This window comes from Ovis canadensis, chromosome 2 (assembly GCF_042477335.2).
Source record: "Ovis canadensis isolate MfBH-ARS-UI-01 breed Bighorn chromosome 2, ARS-UI_OviCan_v2, whole genome shotgun sequence".
Lineage (NCBI taxonomy): Eukaryota > Metazoa > Chordata > Mammalia > Artiodactyla > Bovidae > Ovis > Ovis canadensis.
The window spans coordinates 59,948,945-59,970,189 of record NC_091246.1 but is presented as its reverse complement, the minus strand read 5'-3'; the positions used below and the strand labels follow the sequence as shown (position 1 = coordinate 59,970,189).

General features: G+C 34.5%; 1 protein-coding gene across 3 annotated transcripts in view; it reads left to right on the top strand.

Moving 5' to 3' along the window:
- VPS13A (vacuolar protein sorting 13 homolog A) overlaps positions 1-21,245 on the top strand; it is a 272,036-nt gene that overhangs the window by 171,898 nt on the left and 78,893 nt on the right. For all 3 annotated transcript variants that reach the window (XM_069576302.1, XM_069576303.1, XM_069576304.1), the window contains exons 40-48: positions 2,002-2,094; positions 2,570-2,926; positions 5,711-5,812; positions 7,117-7,275; positions 7,437-7,692; positions 9,336-9,496; positions 15,826-15,929; positions 18,551-18,833; positions 20,771-21,166. In XM_069576302.1, coding sequence (XP_069432403.1) covers positions 2,002-2,094; positions 2,570-2,926; positions 5,711-5,812; positions 7,117-7,275; positions 7,437-7,692; positions 9,336-9,496; positions 15,826-15,929; positions 18,551-18,833; positions 20,771-21,166 — 1,911 coding nt within the window. The remainder of the gene's footprint in view (positions 1-2,001; positions 2,095-2,569; positions 2,927-5,710; positions 5,813-7,116; positions 7,276-7,436; positions 7,693-9,335; positions 9,497-15,825; positions 15,930-18,550; positions 18,834-20,770; positions 21,167-21,245) is intronic.

Sequence of the window (21,245 nt, the reverse complement as noted above, 5' to 3'; positions counted from 1 at the left end):
ATGGCTTGGTTTCATTGAGTTAGACAAGGCTGTGGTCCTAGTGTGATTAGATTGACTAGATTTCTGTGAGTATGGTTTCAGTGTGTCAGCCCTCTGATGCCCTCTTGCAACACCTACCATCTTACTTGGGTTTCTCTTACCTTGGGCGTGGGGTATCTCTTCACGGCTGCTCCAGCAAAGCACAGCCGCTGCTTCTTACCTTGGATGAGGGGTATCTCCTCCCACCACCCTTCCTGACCTTCAATGTGGGATGGCTCCTCTAGGCCCTCTTGAGCCTTGGCAGCCACCACTTCTTGGGCGTGGGGTTGCTCCTCCCGGTTGCTGCCCTGGCCTCGGGCGTGGGGTTGCTCCTTCTGGCCCCCGCCCCTGGCCTCAGACATGAGGTGGCTCCTTTCGGCCGCTGCCCCTGGCATCGGACGCGGGGTATCTCCTCCCGGCCGTGGCCCCTGACCTCTGACATGAGGTAGCTCCTCTTGGCCGTTCCTGCGCTGTCGCAGCCTGGCACCCTAGGCTACTGCCCCTGACCTCGGACGTGGGGTAGGTCTCGGCCTATATAGGTTAACGTATTTCATTTACTTTTATAATGGAAAAAAGTACCACGATAAAACTTCTATTTTAGTAACTCAATCTGTGGTTGAATCTTCAAATATAGAACCTGTGGATACAGAGGGCTGACTGTACTTGGTCTTTTTTTTTCTTGAGATAATGTTGACTTACAACATTATATAAGTTTCATGGGTACAGTATTATTTTTCTACTTCTGCATATGCAACAGTATGTTCACCACCAAAAATTTAGTTTTTACCCATAACCATACAGTTGACATCCTTGACTGCATTTTGTTCCTCATGCCTTCCCCTGTGTAACCTCCAATCTGTTATCTGTATCTATGTTGTTGTTTGATTTGTTCGTTTCCTGTTTCTTTCTTTTTTATATTACTTACGTAGATGAAATCATGCAATATTTGTCTTTCTCCATCTGACTCATTTCTCTTAGGTCCATCATACCCTCAAGGTCCATCCATATTGTTGCAGATAGCAAGGTTTCACCTTTTTATGCCTGAGTAGTATTCCCTTCTCATACAAACATATAGGAACACTCCACATTTTCATTATCTTTCATCTGTTGATATGCACTCTAGGTTTTTTTCATACCTTGACTATTGTAGATAATGCTGCAGTGAACATAGGGGGTGACATTAATCTTTTTGAATTAGTGCTTTTGTATTATTTGGATAAATACCCAGAAGTGAAATAGGTGAATCATATGATAGCTAGTCTTATTTTTTTGAGGACACTCCATACTGTTTTTCCACAGTAACTACACAAATCCCACATCTAGTGAATGAGGATTCCCTTTCCTTCACATTCTTTCCAACTCTTATTTCTTGCCTTTTTCATAATAGCCGTTACAACAGATATGAGGTGATATTTTATTTTGGTTTTGATTTGCATTTCCCTGATAAATAGTGATCTTGAACATCTTTTCATGTGCTTGTTGGCCTTCTGTCTTCTTTGGGAAAAAAAAAATCTATTCAACTTCTCTTGCCATTTTTTAAAATTGTACTGTTTGTTTCATTGTTGTTGAATACTGTGCCATTTTATCAATATACAAAGGAGTTGAGCATTCTTGGATTTTAGTATCTGCCATGGGTGGGAGGAAGCAGGTAGGGGACAGGTGTTTGTGTCCTGGAACCAGTCCCGAAGGGATACCAAGGGACTGCTATAAAATAAAATACAGAATACAAGTTTTGTGAATTTTTTGTATATTTAAGAAATTCTTTTTCTTTATCAGTAGTGTTGCTAATATAAGTACTTTCTGTTTATTATAAATAATGAACGAGAGGATAAGAAAGGAATGTTTTATTGATTGACTTGTTATTGAAGTAGATTAATTTTACTAACTTGTTTATTTAGCATAGTTATCTCCTGTTGGATAAGTCTTTAAGTAAAAATATTTTAAGAATGTGTTAATTTAATAGTATTGATTTTTCTCTTCTAGGTTTTGCAACCCTGTGACTTGTTCTGTCAAGCTACTCAGATAAGTACAGATCCACAAGTACTTGAATTATCAGTAAAATCCCTGACACTGAAGGTAAGTTATAATGTAGTCATTCAGATCTTTAGTGCCCTTTTGAAAAAAACAATAAAACTTAGAAAGAAGCACTTATAGCAACAATTTTAATCATTAAATAAGCAAAAGGAAGCTGTTTAAAAATATTTTGACACATAATTTAAAAATGACAATTTACGTTTTATGATGAATGTTTTCATGTATTTTATTATTGGTAGTTGACTGCTTCTGTAGGTAGCTTCCTTATAGTATGTATAGTTGAAATTGGTCAGTTTAATATCAATATGTAAATATTTTACTATTGAAATTAGCTATGATAATAAAAAAAGATTTTGTAGGCAGCAAATTGTATCTGTTTCTTGGTAGTAATATTACTTCAGTATTAATTCCTCTTGATCCTTCAGCAAATATATTTCATGTTCTTTGAAGTATGTAGTTTGGAAAGTGATTTTTGTGTTTTTTTTTTTTTTTTTTTACTTTGAAATTTTCTCCTTAGGTTTCACCAGTTATCATAAATACTGTGATTACCATAACTTCAGCACTTTATACTGCCAAGGAAACCATCCCAAAAGAAACTGCTTCTTCTACAGCACATTTATGGGAAAAGAAGGATACAAAAGATTTAAATATGTGGTTTCTTGAAGAATCAAATGAAGCTGTAAAAAGAGCTCCCATGCCTGAATTGGTACCCAAAGGAGAGATAATAAAAATGAACATTGATTCTATTTTTCTAGTTCTTGAGGCTGGAATTGGTCATAGAACAGTACCGATGCTATTGGCAAAATCACGTTTCTCAGGGGAAGGCAAAAACTGGAGCTCCTTAATAAATCTCCACTGTCAACTTGAGCTAGAAGTAAGCATATATAGTATTTTTCCAGATTATGTAAGAAATACTGCTACATATGAACTATTTTGGAAATCTCATTTAAACATTTAAATTAAGTTTATCACAAATACAATGTTGATTCCCAAACTTTTGGGAAAAAGTGTACCTATTTATGCCCTTGATATAGTTGTTTTTATGTGTACCTTACTTTTAGAGTAGACATCCATATTATGTTTATATTTCAACTGATTTCATTCATCTTAAGGTGATTAAATTAATAGACTTTTATTCAGTTCAGTCACTCAGTCATGTCTGACTCTTCATGACCCCATGGACCACAGCACACCAGGCCTCTCTGTCCATTACCAACTCCCAGAGTCTACTCAAACTCATGTCCATTGAGTCATTGATGCCGTACAACGATCTCATCCTCTGTCATCCCCTTCTCCTCCTACCCTCAATCTTTCCCAGCATCAGGGTCTTTTCAAATGAGTCTCTTCACATCAAATGACCAAAGTATTGTAGTTTCACCTTCACCATCAGTCTTTGCAATGAACACTCAAGACTGATCTCTTTTAGGATGGACTGGTTGGATCTCCTTGCAGTCCAAGGGACTCTCAAGAGTCTTCTCCAACACCACAGTTCAAAAGCATCAATTCTTTGGTGCTCAGCCTTCTTCACAGTCCAACTCTCACATCCATACATGACTACTGGAAAAACCACAGCCTTGACTAGATGGACCTTTGTTACCAAAATAATGTCTCTGCTTTTTAATATGCTGTCTAGGTTGGTCATAACTTTCCTTCCAAGGAGCAAGTGTCTTTTAATTTCATGGCTGCAATCACCGTCCACAGTGATTTTGGAGCCCAGAAAAATAAAGTCAGCCACTGTTTCCCCATCTATTTGCCATGAAGTGATGGGACTGGATGCCATGATCTTAGTTTTTTGAATGTTGAGCTTTAAGCCAACTTTTCCACTCTCCTCTTTCACTTTCTTCAAGAGGCTCTTTAGTTGTTCTTCACTTTCTGCCGTAAGGGTGGTGTCATCTGCATATCTGAGGTTATTGATATTTCTCCCAGCAATCTTGATTCCAGCTTGTGTTTCATCCAGCCTGGCATTTTCATGATGTACTCTGCATATAAGCTAAATAAGCAGGGTGACAGTATACAGCCTTGATGTACTCCTTTTCCTATTTGAAACCAGTTTGTTGTTCCATGTCCCGTTCTAACTGTTGTTTCCTGACCTGCATACAGGTTTCTCAAGAGGCAGGTTAGGTGGTCTGGTATTCCCATCTCTTTCAGAATTTCCCACAGTTTATTGTGATCCACACAGTCAAAGGCTTTGGCATAGTCAATAAAGCAGAAGTAGATGTTTTTCTGGAACTCTCTTGCTTTTTCGATTATCCAGCGGATGTTGGCAATTTGATGTCTGGTTGCTCTGCCTTTTCTAAAACCAGCTTGAACATCTGGAAGTTCACGGTTCACATATTGCTGAAGCCTGGCTTGGAGAATTTTGAGCATTATTTTACCAGCGTGTGAGATGAGTATAATTGTGTGGTAGTTTGAGCATTCTTTTGCATTGCCTTTCTTTGGGATTGGAATGAAAACTGACCTTTTCCAGTCCTGTGGCCCCTGCTGAGTTTTCCCAAGCTGCTGGCATATTGAGTGCAGCACTTTCACAACGTCATCTTTTAAGATTTGAAACAGCTCAACTGGAATTCCATCACCTCCACTAGCTTTGTTTGTAGTGATGCTTCCTAAGGCCCACTTGATTTTCATTACAAGATGTCTTGCTGTAGCTGAGTGATCACACCATCGTGATTACATGGGTCGTGAAGATCTTTTTTGTACAGTTCTTCTGTGTATTCTTGCCACCTCTTCTTAATACCTATTGCTTCTTTTAGGTCCATACCATAGATTGTTGAGTAGAAGTAAAATTGTTAATTTTAAAAATTAAGTATCCTTTTTTCCTTAAAGTAATAATAGAGTATTTCTTTTCTCTTTGGAAATAGTGACTTAAAAAAATTAGAAGAATATGCTTTATATATTTATATAATGCAGATCTTCATACTCTGGTGAGACTCCACCAAGGTCTTTCACATTTCTGTGAGAGTCCTGTAGTTATATGGAAGATACTTACTTTGAGCCAACATATATTATGCATCAGAACTTTTCTACATAGAATCTTCCCAGGGATACTTTGCTTTAAAGTATTTAGTTTATGTTTAGTAGAAACTAATCTCATATTCTACTTCAGTCAATAAGTATGAAAATTTATAAGCTGCTACAATATTTGTGATGAGAGAGTTATATGCTAATAGAGGTAGGACTGACAGACTTACGTTTCAAGTTTCCAAGTTTTAGCTAGAATTATCTATACTTTGTAGAGAATTTGATCTAAGATGTCCAGGAAGTTCAGAGACTTCAAATACGTACATGCTTATTGAATCACATGTTACTTGCCTTCACTTCAAAGGCTTTCTAAAAATTAGTGGAGGTAGACAGAACATGTTTTTAAAATTCCAGTAATGTTTGAATGATGAACACAGTTGTCACTGTTAAACCCAGCCTAAAAATCAAGGAAAGATACTTAAAAGAGAGTTTTTTCTGGAATAAATTGTGACGAGTAGACCATAAAGTTAGTCAGATGAGGAAATCATTGAGAAAGAATGTATAGGAAACTAATGGCATGTCGATGGTTTTCATACAGAAGAAATAGCACAGCCAAAAGGAATGGTGTGAGGAACAACACGGAAGATGATTTTAGAAAATACCAGAATGTTTTATTTAAAAAATTAAATTCTCTCTCTAGGTACATTATTACAATGAAATGTTTGGTGTGTGGGAGCCTTTGCTTGAACCCTTAGAAATTGATCAGACTGAGGATTTTAGACCATGGAATCTTGGAATCAAGGTATTTTTGATATCTGGGAATTTTTTTCAAATATTGAGGATGTCCACATCACACACACTTGAATTTTAATCACAGCAGAGTTCAGATATTTCATTATGAACCTTTCCACATGCTTCCTTGTTTGACCTCTGAATGTAATTTTCAAACCCAAGACTGTCACCTCATGGGCTTCTAATATAAATATTGTGTACTAGACACAATATTATGTACTAGACACTGTCTTAAATAATCTACTTTTGCTTTAAACCTTAAAACAAACTTCTGAAGAAGATACAGTTTTAACCTTCATTTTGATATATGATAGAACTAAAACTGTTGAAGTTAAAGGACTTCCATAAAGTAATACCTTTAAATTTGAAGAGGTGGAATGCAATACTGGCTGCAAAGTCCCCACTTATAAACTATCATCTTAAAATACTTCTAGCATTTTCTTTTAGGTTATCTATCCCAAGTTTTCCTTGGTATCTGAAGAGTGTGTATATAAAAGAAAATACATTATTATTTACTTCAAATATAGTGTGAATTTATGTAATTATATAAATCAGAACCTTTAGATGGATGAAATTGTGCTTCTGAAGCAAGAGATTGTAGGATTATTAGCATATCTCCTCCCTAATAATGATTCTGTCAAATAATGGACAAATTTTCAGTGGCTTAAAGCCAGTTTAAGGAACAATGAGGGTGACTATCTTGGTATTTCCAGCTTTTTGTATTAGACCAGTACATTTGATTTTGCTCATTTTAGATAAAGGATTTGGATAAAGGAATTTCCTTGGTGGTGATTAGGTCAGGATACTTACAGGTAGTAGACTTGCAAATCTTAAAAAGAGGTAGGTAGTTTGATTCACAGGAGCCTAGGTCCTAGTGGCACTGTTCTGCAACTATTGTTGGACTTTTTAAGTCCCTAGATCTCTGTTCTTTATATATAGCATTTATAACACTAGTAGGCTAACTTTTCTTGCCCTGAATTTCCACATGCTATGATGTATGTGCTTCTGATTTTTGTTCAGATGCTATATGCGTTTACTTATTAGGGTTTTATTTTCCCCTTCTAAATTATGTCTGCCATTTTAGTGTAACTAAGGCGGAGAACTTTTCTTCCAGTATCGCCTCTGTCCAGGTGGCATTAGTTGGGTGAACTCCCAATAATTCCAGTAAGGCAGTGGAACTGATAAAATGTATTGCTTTCTCTAATGTAGTGGTTGAAATTTGTCTGATGTTTGTTTTTCCTTTGTAAAATGAGTTATGCCATGCTCCTAGAAACAAATGTTTCTCATATTTCTATAATTTATTTGTTATTTTAGATGAAAAAGAAAGCCAAAAAGGCCATTGTTGAGTCAGGCACTGAAGAAGAAAATTACAGAGTACCAGAATATAAAACTGTCATCACTTTCTATTCAAAAGACCAGCTAAACATTACATTATCTAAATGTGGCCTTATAATGTTAAATAATTTAGCTGAGGTAAGAAAAGTTATTTGAAACTTTAATTTTGGGGTACTAGTCTGAGTTAACCCTTTGGTTAAAAAAAGAAGTTTTTGTTAATTGTCATATATCTGTTAGTATTCTGCTTGTCATTTAGTTTTCTACATTTTTTTGTATTTATGATGACTCTTCCTTGCTAGGCATTTACAGAAGCTGCCACTGGATCTTCAGCTACCTTCATAAGGGATCTGGCACCTTTTATGATTTTAAATTCTCTTGGACTTAGTATTTCTGTTTCACCAAGTGAATCTTTTAGTGTACTCAACGTACCTATGGCAAAATCATATGTATTGAAAAATGAGGAGAGTTTAAGTATGGATTATATGCGAACTAAAGACAATGATCATTTCAATGCAATGACCAGCCTAAGCAGCAAACACTTCTTCATTCTTCTTAGTAAGTGATAAATTACCATCCTGGGGCTTTATTTTCTTTTAAATTATATTTTATATCCCACTTTACTTACTGCTGGTATCTCACAGGTTTTTTATTTCCTTCCTAATATGTTGCAAATTTTATTATTTCCTTTGCAGGGCATTGGTTGCTGTTGTCACTGTATTGCTATATTTCAAATTCTGGCTTTATTCACTACTTTATTTAGAGCATAATAATTTACTACTTTGGAGAAGAAAATTATTAGATCTCTTCTTCAGTCAGTATTTATAGACAATAACTATCAGTGGTTTTTTAACCACTTTTAGTATAACTCAGTAAAATTCCCACAGTTTTGCAACTGAATGAATTCAGAATAAGGTTTGAATTCAGCCAGTGGCACAAGATAATGATTTTGGGGTTTGTGAATGGTTTTTATCTTCTGCCTATTGAAGTAGTTTTTTTTTTCCTGTGTTCTTTATGTTTCTCAGAAGAGAGGTAAAAAGTAAAAGTAAATACATTGTAAAATTATCGTAGTATGTAATCATTGTATTCTTCAATGTATGTACATTGTAGTATGTACTCATTCTTCTCTTGGGAGGAGAAGGGAGCGAGAGAGGATGAGATTGATTGTATGGCATTATCGACTCAATGGACATGAATTTAAGCAAGCTCCGGGAGATAGTAAAGGACAGAGAAGCCCGGCATGATGCGGTACATGGAGTCACAAAGAGTTGGACATGACTAAATGACTGAACAACAAAACTCATTGTGAAGTTAAATATTAATTAGTCCCAAATCCTCACTCACAACACTTTATGACATTTTGACAAGTAGTTATGGAAAGAGGGACATTAGAAAAGTTACTTAGGCATGGAGGAGGGGTGCTAAAATTGATAGCTAGTGCTTTTTCCTAGTCAGTAACTGATTCTTAACAGTGGCTAGGTTTCACATGTTTTCCCAACATTGTCTGTGAATTGTTCTCATCAATTGTACCTCTGTTTGCTTTTAAACTAACATTTTTATGGGATAGTAGGGGAGGCAGACAGGATAGTTGCTCAGTCTTTGCAATCTCATGGACTGACTGTAGCCCACCAGTCTCCTCTGTCCATGGGATTCTCCAGGCAAGAATACTGGAGTGAGTTGCCACTTTCTTTTCTAGGGGAGAGGAATCTATAAATAGATAATTTACTCCCAATACAATATATGTATATATTAGGTAAGGCTATATAAAATTGTAATCAAATCTTAGATATGACAAAGTGTCACAGCCTGTTGGAAAAATTAAAAACTGAAAACCGCAGCTACTTGGTAATTGCCAGTGACTGCCTGTTTTATTGTGATAACAAACCAAAGATCAGTATTCTTGTATTTTCTAGCAGTTTTTCTCATCAGTCAGTTATTTTTAAAAGATTATGTTGTTGTCTTAGGTTTAACTTTTGGATGAGTTTTTTTCAGTTAAAAACTTTTTTTGTTAAAATACTTTGAAGGGTTTCAGTGAATGCTGTAGAAATGTATTGTGGATTCTTAAAACATCCCTTTGTATAGTTTTCAGTGATAATGTTTAAAAATTTAAGAAATTATCTGATGTTTCTGGCTTAAAATGTCTACCTAAAATTAATATATGATGATTTATGATTAATTTTAAATATGTATACTTAATTTAGCACCTGCTAACCACTCTACTGCTGATAAAATCCCTTTAACAAAAGTGGGACGACGACTGTACACTGTAAGACACAGAGAGTCTGGAGTTGAAAGATCAATTGTTTGTCAAATTGATGCAGTGGAAGGAAGTAAGAAGGTAACAATTCGCTCTCCAGTGCAGGTACGGAATGATTCACTTTTTTCTGAGGTCATATTTTGCATATTTAAGTGCAATTTAAAAAAAAAAACTAAATTAAACTACCACCAAAAGTATGCAAATTGTAATAGAAATACAGCTAATAGCAAAAAGAATAATCATTATCAGTAATTATACTACTCTAATATGAATGTTTGTTATATTTGAAGAATTTTGTTGAATATACATCTCATAATTTTTATAGGACTATTTTGTAAGTTTTTTTAATTTTGTGAAAACAAATGTATCAATATTTTGTTTTAGGTCTTTGTGGTATGTATTATTTTGTTTTAATTACAGAAATTTTGTATACCTTTATTGAGGTAAAATGGATATACAATAAACTGCATATATTTAAAGCTGATGAATTTTGACAAAAAATACACTTATGAAACTGTCATCACAATCCAAGTAATAAACATAATTGTCACCCCAAATGTTTCCTCATCCTGTTTTCCCCCATTCCCATGCATCTGCTTAACATGTACTTGTGGTACATTAGTTATAAATTTTATATAAATGAATGAAGTACAGAATGGAGTCTGACCTCTGTCACTAAGGAAAGTTTTGTACGTATCAGTTTTCATGTTGCACATAGTCACGTGTTGTTGAGTTGTAATCTGTTCTATATATATACCACATGCTGTTTTTAATGAATTTTTGTATATGATATGATGTAAGTGTTGAGGTTGATTTTTTTCACTTGGCTATTCGTTCTGACCAAGATTATCGTTTTTCCATTAAATTACCTTCATACTTTTGTCAAAAATAAACTGACCATTATCTTTCTGTGTAAGGCCTCTAATCTGCTTCACTGGTCTATTTATGTCAGTACCATTCTGTCTTGATCACTACTTTATCCTCAGTCTTGAAATCAGGTAGTACAAGTTATCCCACTTTGTTCTTTTTCAAAGTTGTTTTGACTAGCCTAAGTCCTTTCCATTCCCATTTAAATTTTAGACTTGAGTTTTCAGTTTTTATTTAGAAACTTTTATGGAATTAGCATTTTTAATATTAATTTTTGACTTTTTTTCTTGCTAGTATAAGTACATTTGGTTTTTGTATTAACTAGTATAATGCAGCCTTACTGGATAATTTTTTTCTAGTAGCTTTTTTCTAGATGTATAGATAGTTGCGATGCCTGCAGATAAAAACATTTTTCCATCTTCCTTTCCAATCTTGGTGTTTATTGTCTTATTTTATTTTGTTTAGTTTATTGTACTAGGTACAATCTCCAATACAATTTGAATAGAAATTATGAAAGTGGATATTTTTGTCTTATTCCCAGTCTTAGTGGAAAAGTATTTGGTCTTTCACCATTGAATGTGTTTTGAGCTGTAGCTTTTTTGTTCATGATCCTAGTTTACTTAGAGTTTTTATCAAAAATGAATGTTGGATTTTGTCAAATGATTTTGTATCTTTACTGAGAGGAGTTTTTAAAAAAAATTTTTGGTACATTAGTTTTTTTTTTAATTGAAGGATAATTGCTTTACAGAATTTTGTGATTTTCTGTCATACATCAACAAGAATCAACCATAGGTACACCCATGTCCCCTCCCTCCCAAACCTCCTTCCCATCTCCCATCTCACCCCACCTTTCTAGAGTGTCGCAGAGCCCCTGTTTGAGTTCCCTGAGTCTTACAGCAAATTCCCACTGGCTATCTATTTTACATATGGTATTGTAAATTTCCATGTTATTACTAAAAGGATCTTTTTTAAAAAAATTGTTAATATGATTAAATACCATTGATTATTTTTTAAATACTATATTAGATAATGATTGACCATTAATGTTAAATCAACCCTGCATTCCCAGGATAAATCTCATTTGCTCATGAAGTATTAACCTTCATGAAGTACTGTTTGATTGATTTGCTAAATTCATGTTTAGAATTTTTATATTCTTGAGGTGTATTGGTTTAGAGTTTTCTGGTAGTGTTTTTCTTATGTTAAGTTTTTAAACCGCAATTTCACTTTAAGGGCTATTCATATTATCTGTCACTTTTTGAGTGAGCTCTTCTAGTGATTATGTGTTGTTCCATGAAATTTGTCAATGAAGTATTTTTGCTTTGACTTCGAAGACTTTTATGTTTTACGTTATTTTCACTGGTTGTAGTAATTTAGATTGACAGTCATTTTTTCCATAGAATGTCATTCCACTGTCAACTGTATTACGTTGTTTCTGACCAGAGTGTGCTCTCTGTTCTTGTATGAAATGTGTAATTTTATTTTTATATAATTGTAAGATTTTTTCCCCCATTACTGGTTTGAAGCAATTTGGTTGTGATGAATCTTAGTCGAGTTTGTTTCATTTTTTTTGTACTTGAATTTATGCATTTATAGTTTTCATCAACTTTAGAAAAAAAATTTGCCATTGTATTCAAAAACTTTATTTCTGTCTTTCTCTTCTCTTCTTCATGGTTCACAGTAGGTTTATACTGATATTAGAGTGTTTAAACTTATGCTCTCTAATGCTCTGTTTACTTTATCGTTCAGCTTTCCCCCACCCCCATGTTTCTGTTCCGATGTTAAGTTTCTATTGTTAAGTCTTTAAGTTTACATTTCTTTTCAGTGTCTCATTTTTCTTTAGTCAGTTCAGTTTAGTAGCTCAGTCGTGTCCGACTCTTTGCGACCGCATGAGTCGCAGCACGCCAGGCCTCCCTGTCCATCACCATCTCCCGGAGTTAACTCAGACTCATGTCCATCAAGTCCGTGATGCCATCCAGCCATCTCATCCTGGGTCGTCCCCTTCTCCTCCTAACTCCAATCCCTCCCAGCATCAGAGATTTTCCACAGTTTATTATGATCCACACAGTCAAAGGCTTTGGCATAGTCAATAAAGCAGAAATAGATGTTTGTCTGGAACTCTCTTGCTTTTTCAACCATCCAGCGGATCTGGCTATTTGATCTCTGGTTCCTCTGCCTTTTCTAAAACCAGCTTGAGCATCAGGGAGTTCATGGTTTACATACTGCTGAAGCCTGGCTTGGAGAATTTTGAGCATTAATTTACTAGTGTGTGAGATGAGTGCAATTGTGCGATAGTTTGAGCATTCTTTGGGATTGCCTTTCTTCAGAATTGGAATGAAAACTGACCTTTCCCAGTCCTGTGGCCACTGCTGAGTTTTCCAGATTTGCTGGCATATTGAGTGCAGCACTTTCACAGCATCATCTTCCAGGATTTGAAACAGCTCAATTGGAATTCCATCACATCCACTAGCTTTCTTCATAGTGATGCTTTCTAAGGCCCTTGACTTCACATTCCAAGATGTCTGGCTCTAGATTAGTGATCACATCGTCATGATTATCTGGGTCGTGAAGATCTTTTTTGTACAGTTCTTCCGTGTATTCTTGCCACCTCTTAATATCTTCTGCTTCTGTTAGGTCCATACCATTTCTGTCCTGTATCGAGCCCATCTTTGCATGAAATGTTCCCTTGGTATCTCTAATTTTCTTGAAGAGATCTCTAGTCTTTCCCATTCTGTTGTTTTCCTCTATTTCTTTGCATTGATTGCTGAAGAAGGCTTCCTTATTTCTTCTTGCTATTCTTTGGAACTCTACATTCAGATGCTTATATCTTTCCTTTTCTCCTTTGCTTTTCGCCTCTCTTCTTTTCACAGAAATTTGTAAGGCCTCCCCAGGCAGCCATTTTGCTTTTTTGCATTTCTTTTCCATGGGGATGGTCTTGATCCCTGTCTCCTGTACAGCGTCAGGAAGCTCATTCCATAGTTCATCAGGTACTCTATCTATCAGATCTAGGTCCTTAAATCTGTTTCTCACTTCCACTGTATAATCATAAGGGATTTGATTTAGGTCATACCTGAATGATCTAGTGGTTTTCCCTACTTTCTTCAATTTAAGTCTGAATTTGTCATATTTTTATGTCTAGAAGTTTAATTTGCATTTTTATTTACAATTTCCATGTCTTTTTATATATCTTCCATCTTTCCCCTAACTTTTGAATATATCAAGTATAGTTACATAAGTGTTTTAATATTCTAGTCTAGTAATTTTATCATGAATATCATTTCTGATTTGTTTCATTTTATTAATTTCTATTTTTATGGGTTATTTTTAAATTTTTGTGTGTCTAATAATTTTTTTACTGGATGCCTAAAATTGTGAATTTTACTTTGTCAGGTTCTTTAAATGTCTTTGTATTCCTTTATGTATTCTTGAGCTTAATTCTTTAATACAGTTATATGAGTTAGAAAGTGATCCTCCTAATGCTTGTTTAAAAACGTTTTAGGTGAGGCTCAAGCAGTCTGTAGTTTAGGGCTAATTTTGCCATTCTGAAGGGTAGAACCAATACCCTTTGTACTAAACAAGATTTTACCACTTTGGTTGGTGAGAAAAGGAGTTATGCATGTACAGCAGAGATTGTTCTGCCTCCCCCTTTCAAATGGATCTTTACTGAGCCTTGCTTAGCATACTCATGGGCATATGCCAGACACTGCTGAACTCTTAAAGTCTCAGGAGTCCCTTCTCTATAGCTCTCAACTCTCCATGCAGCTGTCTCCTCTCTCATATAATGTGCTATTAGATTAAGCCTTATTGGCTTTCCCGCATTCTTATATCTCTCTCTTCAACTCAGACTGGGCTCTGTTTGATTTCTTCTCTGCACAGTAATCTAGAATTCTTACCACCTAATAAAGACAGTAAGATGGGGTGACAGAATGGGGAGATAGTCTTAGGGCTTATTTTAGGATTTTTCTCTTCCTTTCCTTCTTTTTCTTCCTTTTTCCCTTTCCCAACCCTGGGTCTTTCTTTCCTGTGCTCTTTTGTCCACTGTTTAAAAACGATTACTTCCTGTGTATTTTTTAACCTCCTGTGTTTTGTTTGTTTACTAGTATATTGGGAGGTTATATCTGGCTTGTATTGTTCCATCAGAGTTGAAAACAGAGATTCTTTCTCTTATATTTGACTTACAATAATACATAATGTTAGTATGTCGCTCAGTCATGTCTGACTCTTTGTGACCCCATGGACTGTAACCCAGTGGGCTGCTGTGTCCATCGGATTCTCCAGGCAAAGATACTGGAGTGAGTTGCCATTTCCTCCTTGAGGGGATCTTCCTGACCTGGGGATCGAACCTGGGTTTCCTGCATTGCAAGCAGATTCTTTACTGTCTGAACCACCAGAGAAGCCCCACTATATAAGCATTTTAATTTTGTTATATATGTACAGTTTGAAGATGTCAGGCATGAAATTTATTCATACATCACGTTTCATATCTCTGGGAACATCGCCAGTTTGATGTTAAGTTGCTCACTCCTGTCTGACTCTGCAACCTCATGGACTGTAGCCCACGAGGCTCCTCTGTTCATGGGATATCCCAGGCAAGAATACTGGAGTGGGTTGCCATTTCCTCCTCCAGGTAATCTTCCTGTCCCAGGGATTGAATCGGTGTTTCCTGCGTTGCAGACAGACTCTTTACCATCTGAGCCGTCAGGGAAGCATTTCACTTACAATGAACTGTATTAAAAGATGACTGTTAGGCTGCTCTTATTATTGTTGATTACTTTTTAATTTTATTAAACAGTAAAATATTAATGTTTAATTTCTTATATGTACTTTCATAGAAATGAAAATATATTTCTTTTTTCAAATCAGTAAACAGCTTATCTAGAAATAAAATATAATATAGTTAATTGTTTATGTATTTATCAGTTCTTAATTTGCCTTCAGCATATTTATATTTTGATATGATTTTTAAAATAGATTTTAGTAAGATATAGAAATATATAAGAAAATAGTGTTACTAACCAATGTGTCTTTATCTGTCCCAAAGACAAATACAAGTAGAATTTTATCTGATAATGTGTATTAATCAAAATAATGTTAATCATTTACATCACTATTGTATGCAACTCATTGGATGAGTTACTCTTTACATACTTTTTCATTCAATGAGTAGTGTACAACAGTGATGTAAAAAAGTAGACATTTGCCAGACAGTGGCTTTTTTGCACTTTTCTCATATAGGCATCTAAAACTTTGATGTCATATTTTTCTTATTAATTTTTTCTACTGTGTTTGTCTAAAGGAAAAAGTTATTCCCGTATCACTGTCAAGAAGATGTTATCTTATTTTTTTCTAGGATTTTTAAAAGTTTTGATTTTGAAATTCCTTTTTTTAAAACTGTAGAAACTTTCCTTTTTATTAGCATGGATATTTGCATGTTTGAATTGTTTTTCTAATTTATATGAGGAAAATAAATATTGCCTGATAATTCCTTTTTTGGGGTATTTAGATGGAATACTTATGTCTTTAGAGTCTTAGATTACTGATACTAAATGTTATTTTTTCTTTCCCAGATTAGAAATCATTTTTCAATACCACTTTCTGTTTATGGAGGAGACACATTATTGGGAACGGCTTCACCTGGAAGTGAATTTAACATACCATTAGCATCTTACCGGTGATTTTGTTTTCTTTATCTTTTTGTTTGCCCTGTGGTCTCTTATAGACAGTTTATGATTTGGCAGTGATATCTATCTTTAAGTTATCAAACTGTGATGAAATTTATCTTATTAATATCTCTTAATTTATTTAAGTTTTGGCACTCTTAAAATTTTTAAAGTAATAATATTTAACTTAATATGCATAACATGTAAATTATCTTTACTTTTCCTAGTAAATACAAATTACATGCTTGCAATATAGCTATCAGAGTCATAGTCATGTAGATTTTTAATAAATTTCTAACTGAACCTGATTGGTGCCTTCTAGATTTTATTACACTATTATAAAGTGATTTTTGCTTTTCAAGTGTTTTATAATTAATTTTTTAGAAATTTCTTTAGACAGTGTGAAATATTTTGTCTTTTTATCTACATGCTCATGCTCAGTTGCTAAACCATGTCCAACTCTTTGCAGCCCCATAGACTGTAGCCCTCTAGGCTTCCCTGTCCATGGAGTTTTCTAGACAAGAATACTGGAATGGGTTGCCATTTCCTTCTCCAGGGGATTTTCCTGATCCGGGGATCAAACCCACATCTCCTGATTGGCAGGTGATTCTTTTATCACTGAGCCATCTGGGAAGCTTTTATCTGCCTATCTATCTATTAATTGCTCATTGATAGTATTGTAATGTAAATAGAACTAGACAGTTCATTCTTGAACGCTATATATGACCCTCATGCAGTCAAATACCCACATTCAGTTGTCCCTCAGTATTCAGTTCTTCTCACTCAAAAACCTCTTGCTGATTATCTGTCTCTCATGTTTTCTCTTTATTTCTTAAACTTTTCCTTTAACTTTGCATGTTCTGTAATTCAGCTCTGTCCTTCAGAAAGAAAGTTTTTGAGGAAAATTGTCACCTCTGCAAAATACTCTGCGGCCAGTCTAGAAAGAGTTAAATAGAGTTTCATATGCTCAGCCTGCAGTGTACAGTTGTTTTTGTTTTTTGGTACCTATAGTTATCTTATAACCAGTAGTTACCTTTTCAATATTACATTTCCCATGTGACTGATATCTCTTTAAGAGGAAAGACTGACTAACTTGCGCATTTTCAGTTTTGCCTTCTCATTGGTAAATAATGGGTCCAATAAATGTCTTGATAAACTTGAGTGTATTGGCATTAGTTTAATGTAGAGACAATTAAGCTTTTATTTTTAAGTGTTAGAAGTAAGAGTGAAAAAAAAGAATGAAATACAGAGAATGTAGAAGTAAAAAAGGCTAAATCTGTAACTGATTTGACAGGTAACTCTGTGGGTCTAAGGAGGGGGTGGTGGTAAAAGAGTTTAATGTTATTTTACAGTCCAGAGTGCCAATAGCTGAAAGTTCTTGGAAAAAAAAAAAAAAGACACACAGAGAGGTAGATGTGGAGGGTTCATAGTTCACTCTAGCAAATTTAAGGCACCATCAGACATCATTACAGAGTATGTATTAGATATGTAAAATTTGGGGGATGGAGCTTAAGCAAATAATGATAGCTAGAGATAATATTGACAGTTGTCACACAGTAAGGGATAGTGTCACAGTCACACTAATTATAGTTTTACAAGTATAAAAACATTTAAGTGTTTACACTTGGGCACACTTTAGACTTAAAAAATTATTAAACCCAAGTACAGTTGCAATGTAAACAAAGAATGTGATATTTAAGTATAAGATTTAATTGTAAGTGAAGTGCAGTCGCTCAGTCGTGTCTGACTCTTTGCGACCCCATTGACTGTAGCCTACCAGGCTTCTCCGTCCATGGTATTTTCCAGGCAAGAGTACTGGAGTGGGTTGCTACTTCCTTCTCCAGGGGATCTTTCTGACCCAGGGATTGAACCAAGGTCTCCCACATTGCAGGCAGATACTTTACTCTCTGAGCCACCAGGGAAGCCACTGATCATATGTGACATCCAATACTTTTTATCACTGTCTTCTTGCAGTCACTGCAATAACTTCTGTAATGCTGTCCAACATTTCAGTAAAGTTAAAGAGTTAGTTGCTTAGTCGTGTCCCAACTCTCTGCAACCCCATGGTCTGTAGCCCACCAGGCTCCTTAGTCCATGGGATTCTCCAGGCAAGTATACTGGAGTGGGTTGCTATTTCTTACTCCTGCTCAATAAAGTTAAGTATCTATTGAAAGCCTTCATTTGATTAACCTTGAAAAGCTGGTGATTAATTTTTCGATAGAAATATATTTTTGGTTCATGAACTCAGTCATGGTACATACTTGGGACCACATATCCAGGAAAGCCAACTTCTTTAAGTGTGTAAGTCCCATCTGTAGGTGTGTGTGTTACATATATGACCTGTATGATAATGTATTTTCTGCAAGAAACCAGTTATGAGCTTGTAAACATACTTTTAAGACAGCAGGTTTATAAGAAAAATACTTTCCTTTTGAAAGCCAAATAACTTCATTACTTTACAGAAAGTTAAAATGCAAGTATGCATCTGTATATCTGTCTTACCTATCTCTAAGAATGTGAAAATATAAAAATTTATAACAGTAGTATGGAGAAAGATAACATCACTGTTCTAAAGCTGCAATCAAATAATTTATGTTTTCTTTTAAAGCATATTGTTTAATCTTTTATGTAGATCACTACTTTCTCTGAAGCCAGAAGATGCAGACTATCAGATGTGTGAAGGAATTGACTTTGAAGAAATGATAAAACAAGATGGTACTTCTTTCAAGAAGAAATGTAGACCTATAAACCCTTCCAGGAAGCCATTTATCATTAATATAGTCCCAGAAAAAGATAATTTGACATATATGTCAGTGTATTCAGAAGACCATTGGGACTTACCATACATAATACATTTGTGGCCACCTATTCTACTCCGAAATCTTCTTCCTTACAAAATTGCTTATTACATAGAGGTATCCTGGTATTTTTAATGCCTTCTTGTCTTTGATTTTGTAGCTTTAGTTATTTAAAATTATGAGTAATAAAGTAGTGTTTTAAAATTCTAATAAAAATTTTAGAACTGGTGAACAGACAGTATAGATTTTCTTCAAATGAAAATGTTTCAATGATGTTATATAAAAGAAGATTAAAAATTTTTTCCATTGATTTACCTTGGAAATATGGTTACTAAGTTGGATATAATTTATATGTACAACTATGATATGCCATTTAAAAATCATGTGTGAAAGTACTAGATACTCCTGTAGAAAATTTTAGAAAATAGAGATAGATTGTCTGTAATCACATTATCTGAAGGTATCTTCTGATGAAGATATCATTTCAGTTCTAAAATATATTTTTCAATCTTTTCCATACATGTATATTTTATATGTTTTTGAAAGATGGATACTAACTTTTCAAATAAGTATGAGAATTAGTATGAAAATAATAGTACTAGACTTAAAACCTGCTACATTATATTATTCTCATACCTTTAGGTTTCTAAAAGAATTTTATGCTTATAAAAATCCTTTTTCTTTTAAATACTCTTTGTTTTAAGAGATTACATCTGATTCCTTCCTGTTGCTATCATAGGAATCTCGCCATCTTAGGATTTTAAGTAAATATTCCAATTACCATTGCTTGTCATATGTAAGAAAGTAATTCTTCATTGTAATCTATTATTTGTTTTGTTGGAATCTGTTATTAATGATTGGAATTTACTATGTGTTTATATTTTTCTGTCAAACTTTTTTCGGAGTGAGGGAGTTAACACATCTGTGGTTTAAGAATGTCTATTTTCCATATAGTTGGCAATTAAGATAGTAGTTAAGAATTACCTCTTTACTATCAGATAGATTTGAGACTGAATCTTAGCTCTATCTCTTACTAGCCCTGGGTCTTTAGGTGAGGTATATTATCTTTCTAAATCATTAGTCCTATCTTATAAAAGAGTGATGGTAATAAAACTTTCATGACTGGGATATGGGGAAAATCAAATAATGTAGTAAAAGACTGCGCACAGTGCCTGACAGGCATATGGTTTCTACTGGTTAACCTCTCTAGCACCATCAGCACCACTATTCTGTTTTGTGGAACATGTCAGGTATTGATAAACTTAACATTGTTTTTGCCTTAAGTAATTTAAAGTCTTAAGATGAAGAGGTTCCTATGTTATAACAACAGGAGGGAACCAGATTAGAGATGCTAGGAAAACAGGTGAAATTCCCAGATGGGCTGTCTGTTACATTTTAGTAGAACTTTTAACTTGATGCCTTTAGGGATAACATTCTGTTTGCTAGTTTTCGAAAGAGATGACCAATTTTTAGAAAGATAGTTTACTTGTGGTATGGAGAAGGGCTTAGAGGAGTTAAGAGCAGTTAGGAGACTTTTAAAAGGAGGAGTTACAGTGACATGAGCTAAGGTAATGCAGGTGTGGATGGACAGAAATGAACAGTTTTGAGAGTTATGTCAGATGCAGTATAAAAACTTACTGGAAATGGGTTATGAGAGTTTGTTAAAAATCAAGAATGGGAGTTGGTAGGGATTGCTTATTTTGGATTACATACAGTTTTCATTATTTGTACTTTTCACAACTAAAATCACTAGTATTAATAGATAAGATTTATTTTTACTAATTACAGTGCTTTATAGTCTTCATTATTGCCAGCAGAATTTCTCATTATATTATTTAATTTTATTTTCACAATAGTCCTTTGAAGTAGATCATTTAGGCCTTTTATAGAAGTTTACACAGTTGACAGAATTAGAACTTGAACATAAGCCTTTTGACTTTTTCTGACAGAGGTATTTCAAAAGCATTTTGTATAGCATTCAAAATCATTTAAGTAGAATATTTTAGCATATTATTCCCAAGCATTAAAAATTGACTATTTTTTTTTTATTATAGGGGATTGAACATAGAGTTTTTACTCTCCATGAAGGCCGTTCAGCACAGCTTTGTACTGTACAGTTGGATAAAGCCAGGCTACATTTAAAATTACTTGACTATCTTAATCATGATTGGAAAAGTGAATATCATATAAAACCTAATCAACAAGATATTAGTTTCATCAGTTTTACTTGTGTTACAGAAATAGAAAAGACTGATTTAGATATTGCTGTCCATGTGACTTATAATACTGGGCAGACTGTTATGGCATTTCATAGTCCTTATTGGATGGTTAATAAAACTGGTCGAATGTTACAGTATAAAGCAGATGGAATTCATCGAAAGCATCCACCTAATTATAAAAAGCCAGTTCTCTTTTCATTTCAGCCAAAGCACTTTTTCAATAACAATAAGGTATGTGAAGTTTTTTTTTAAACTTTCATTCTTCTTTAGCTACTTTTCACTCCTTTTTGGTTTGTTTTGAAAAATAAAA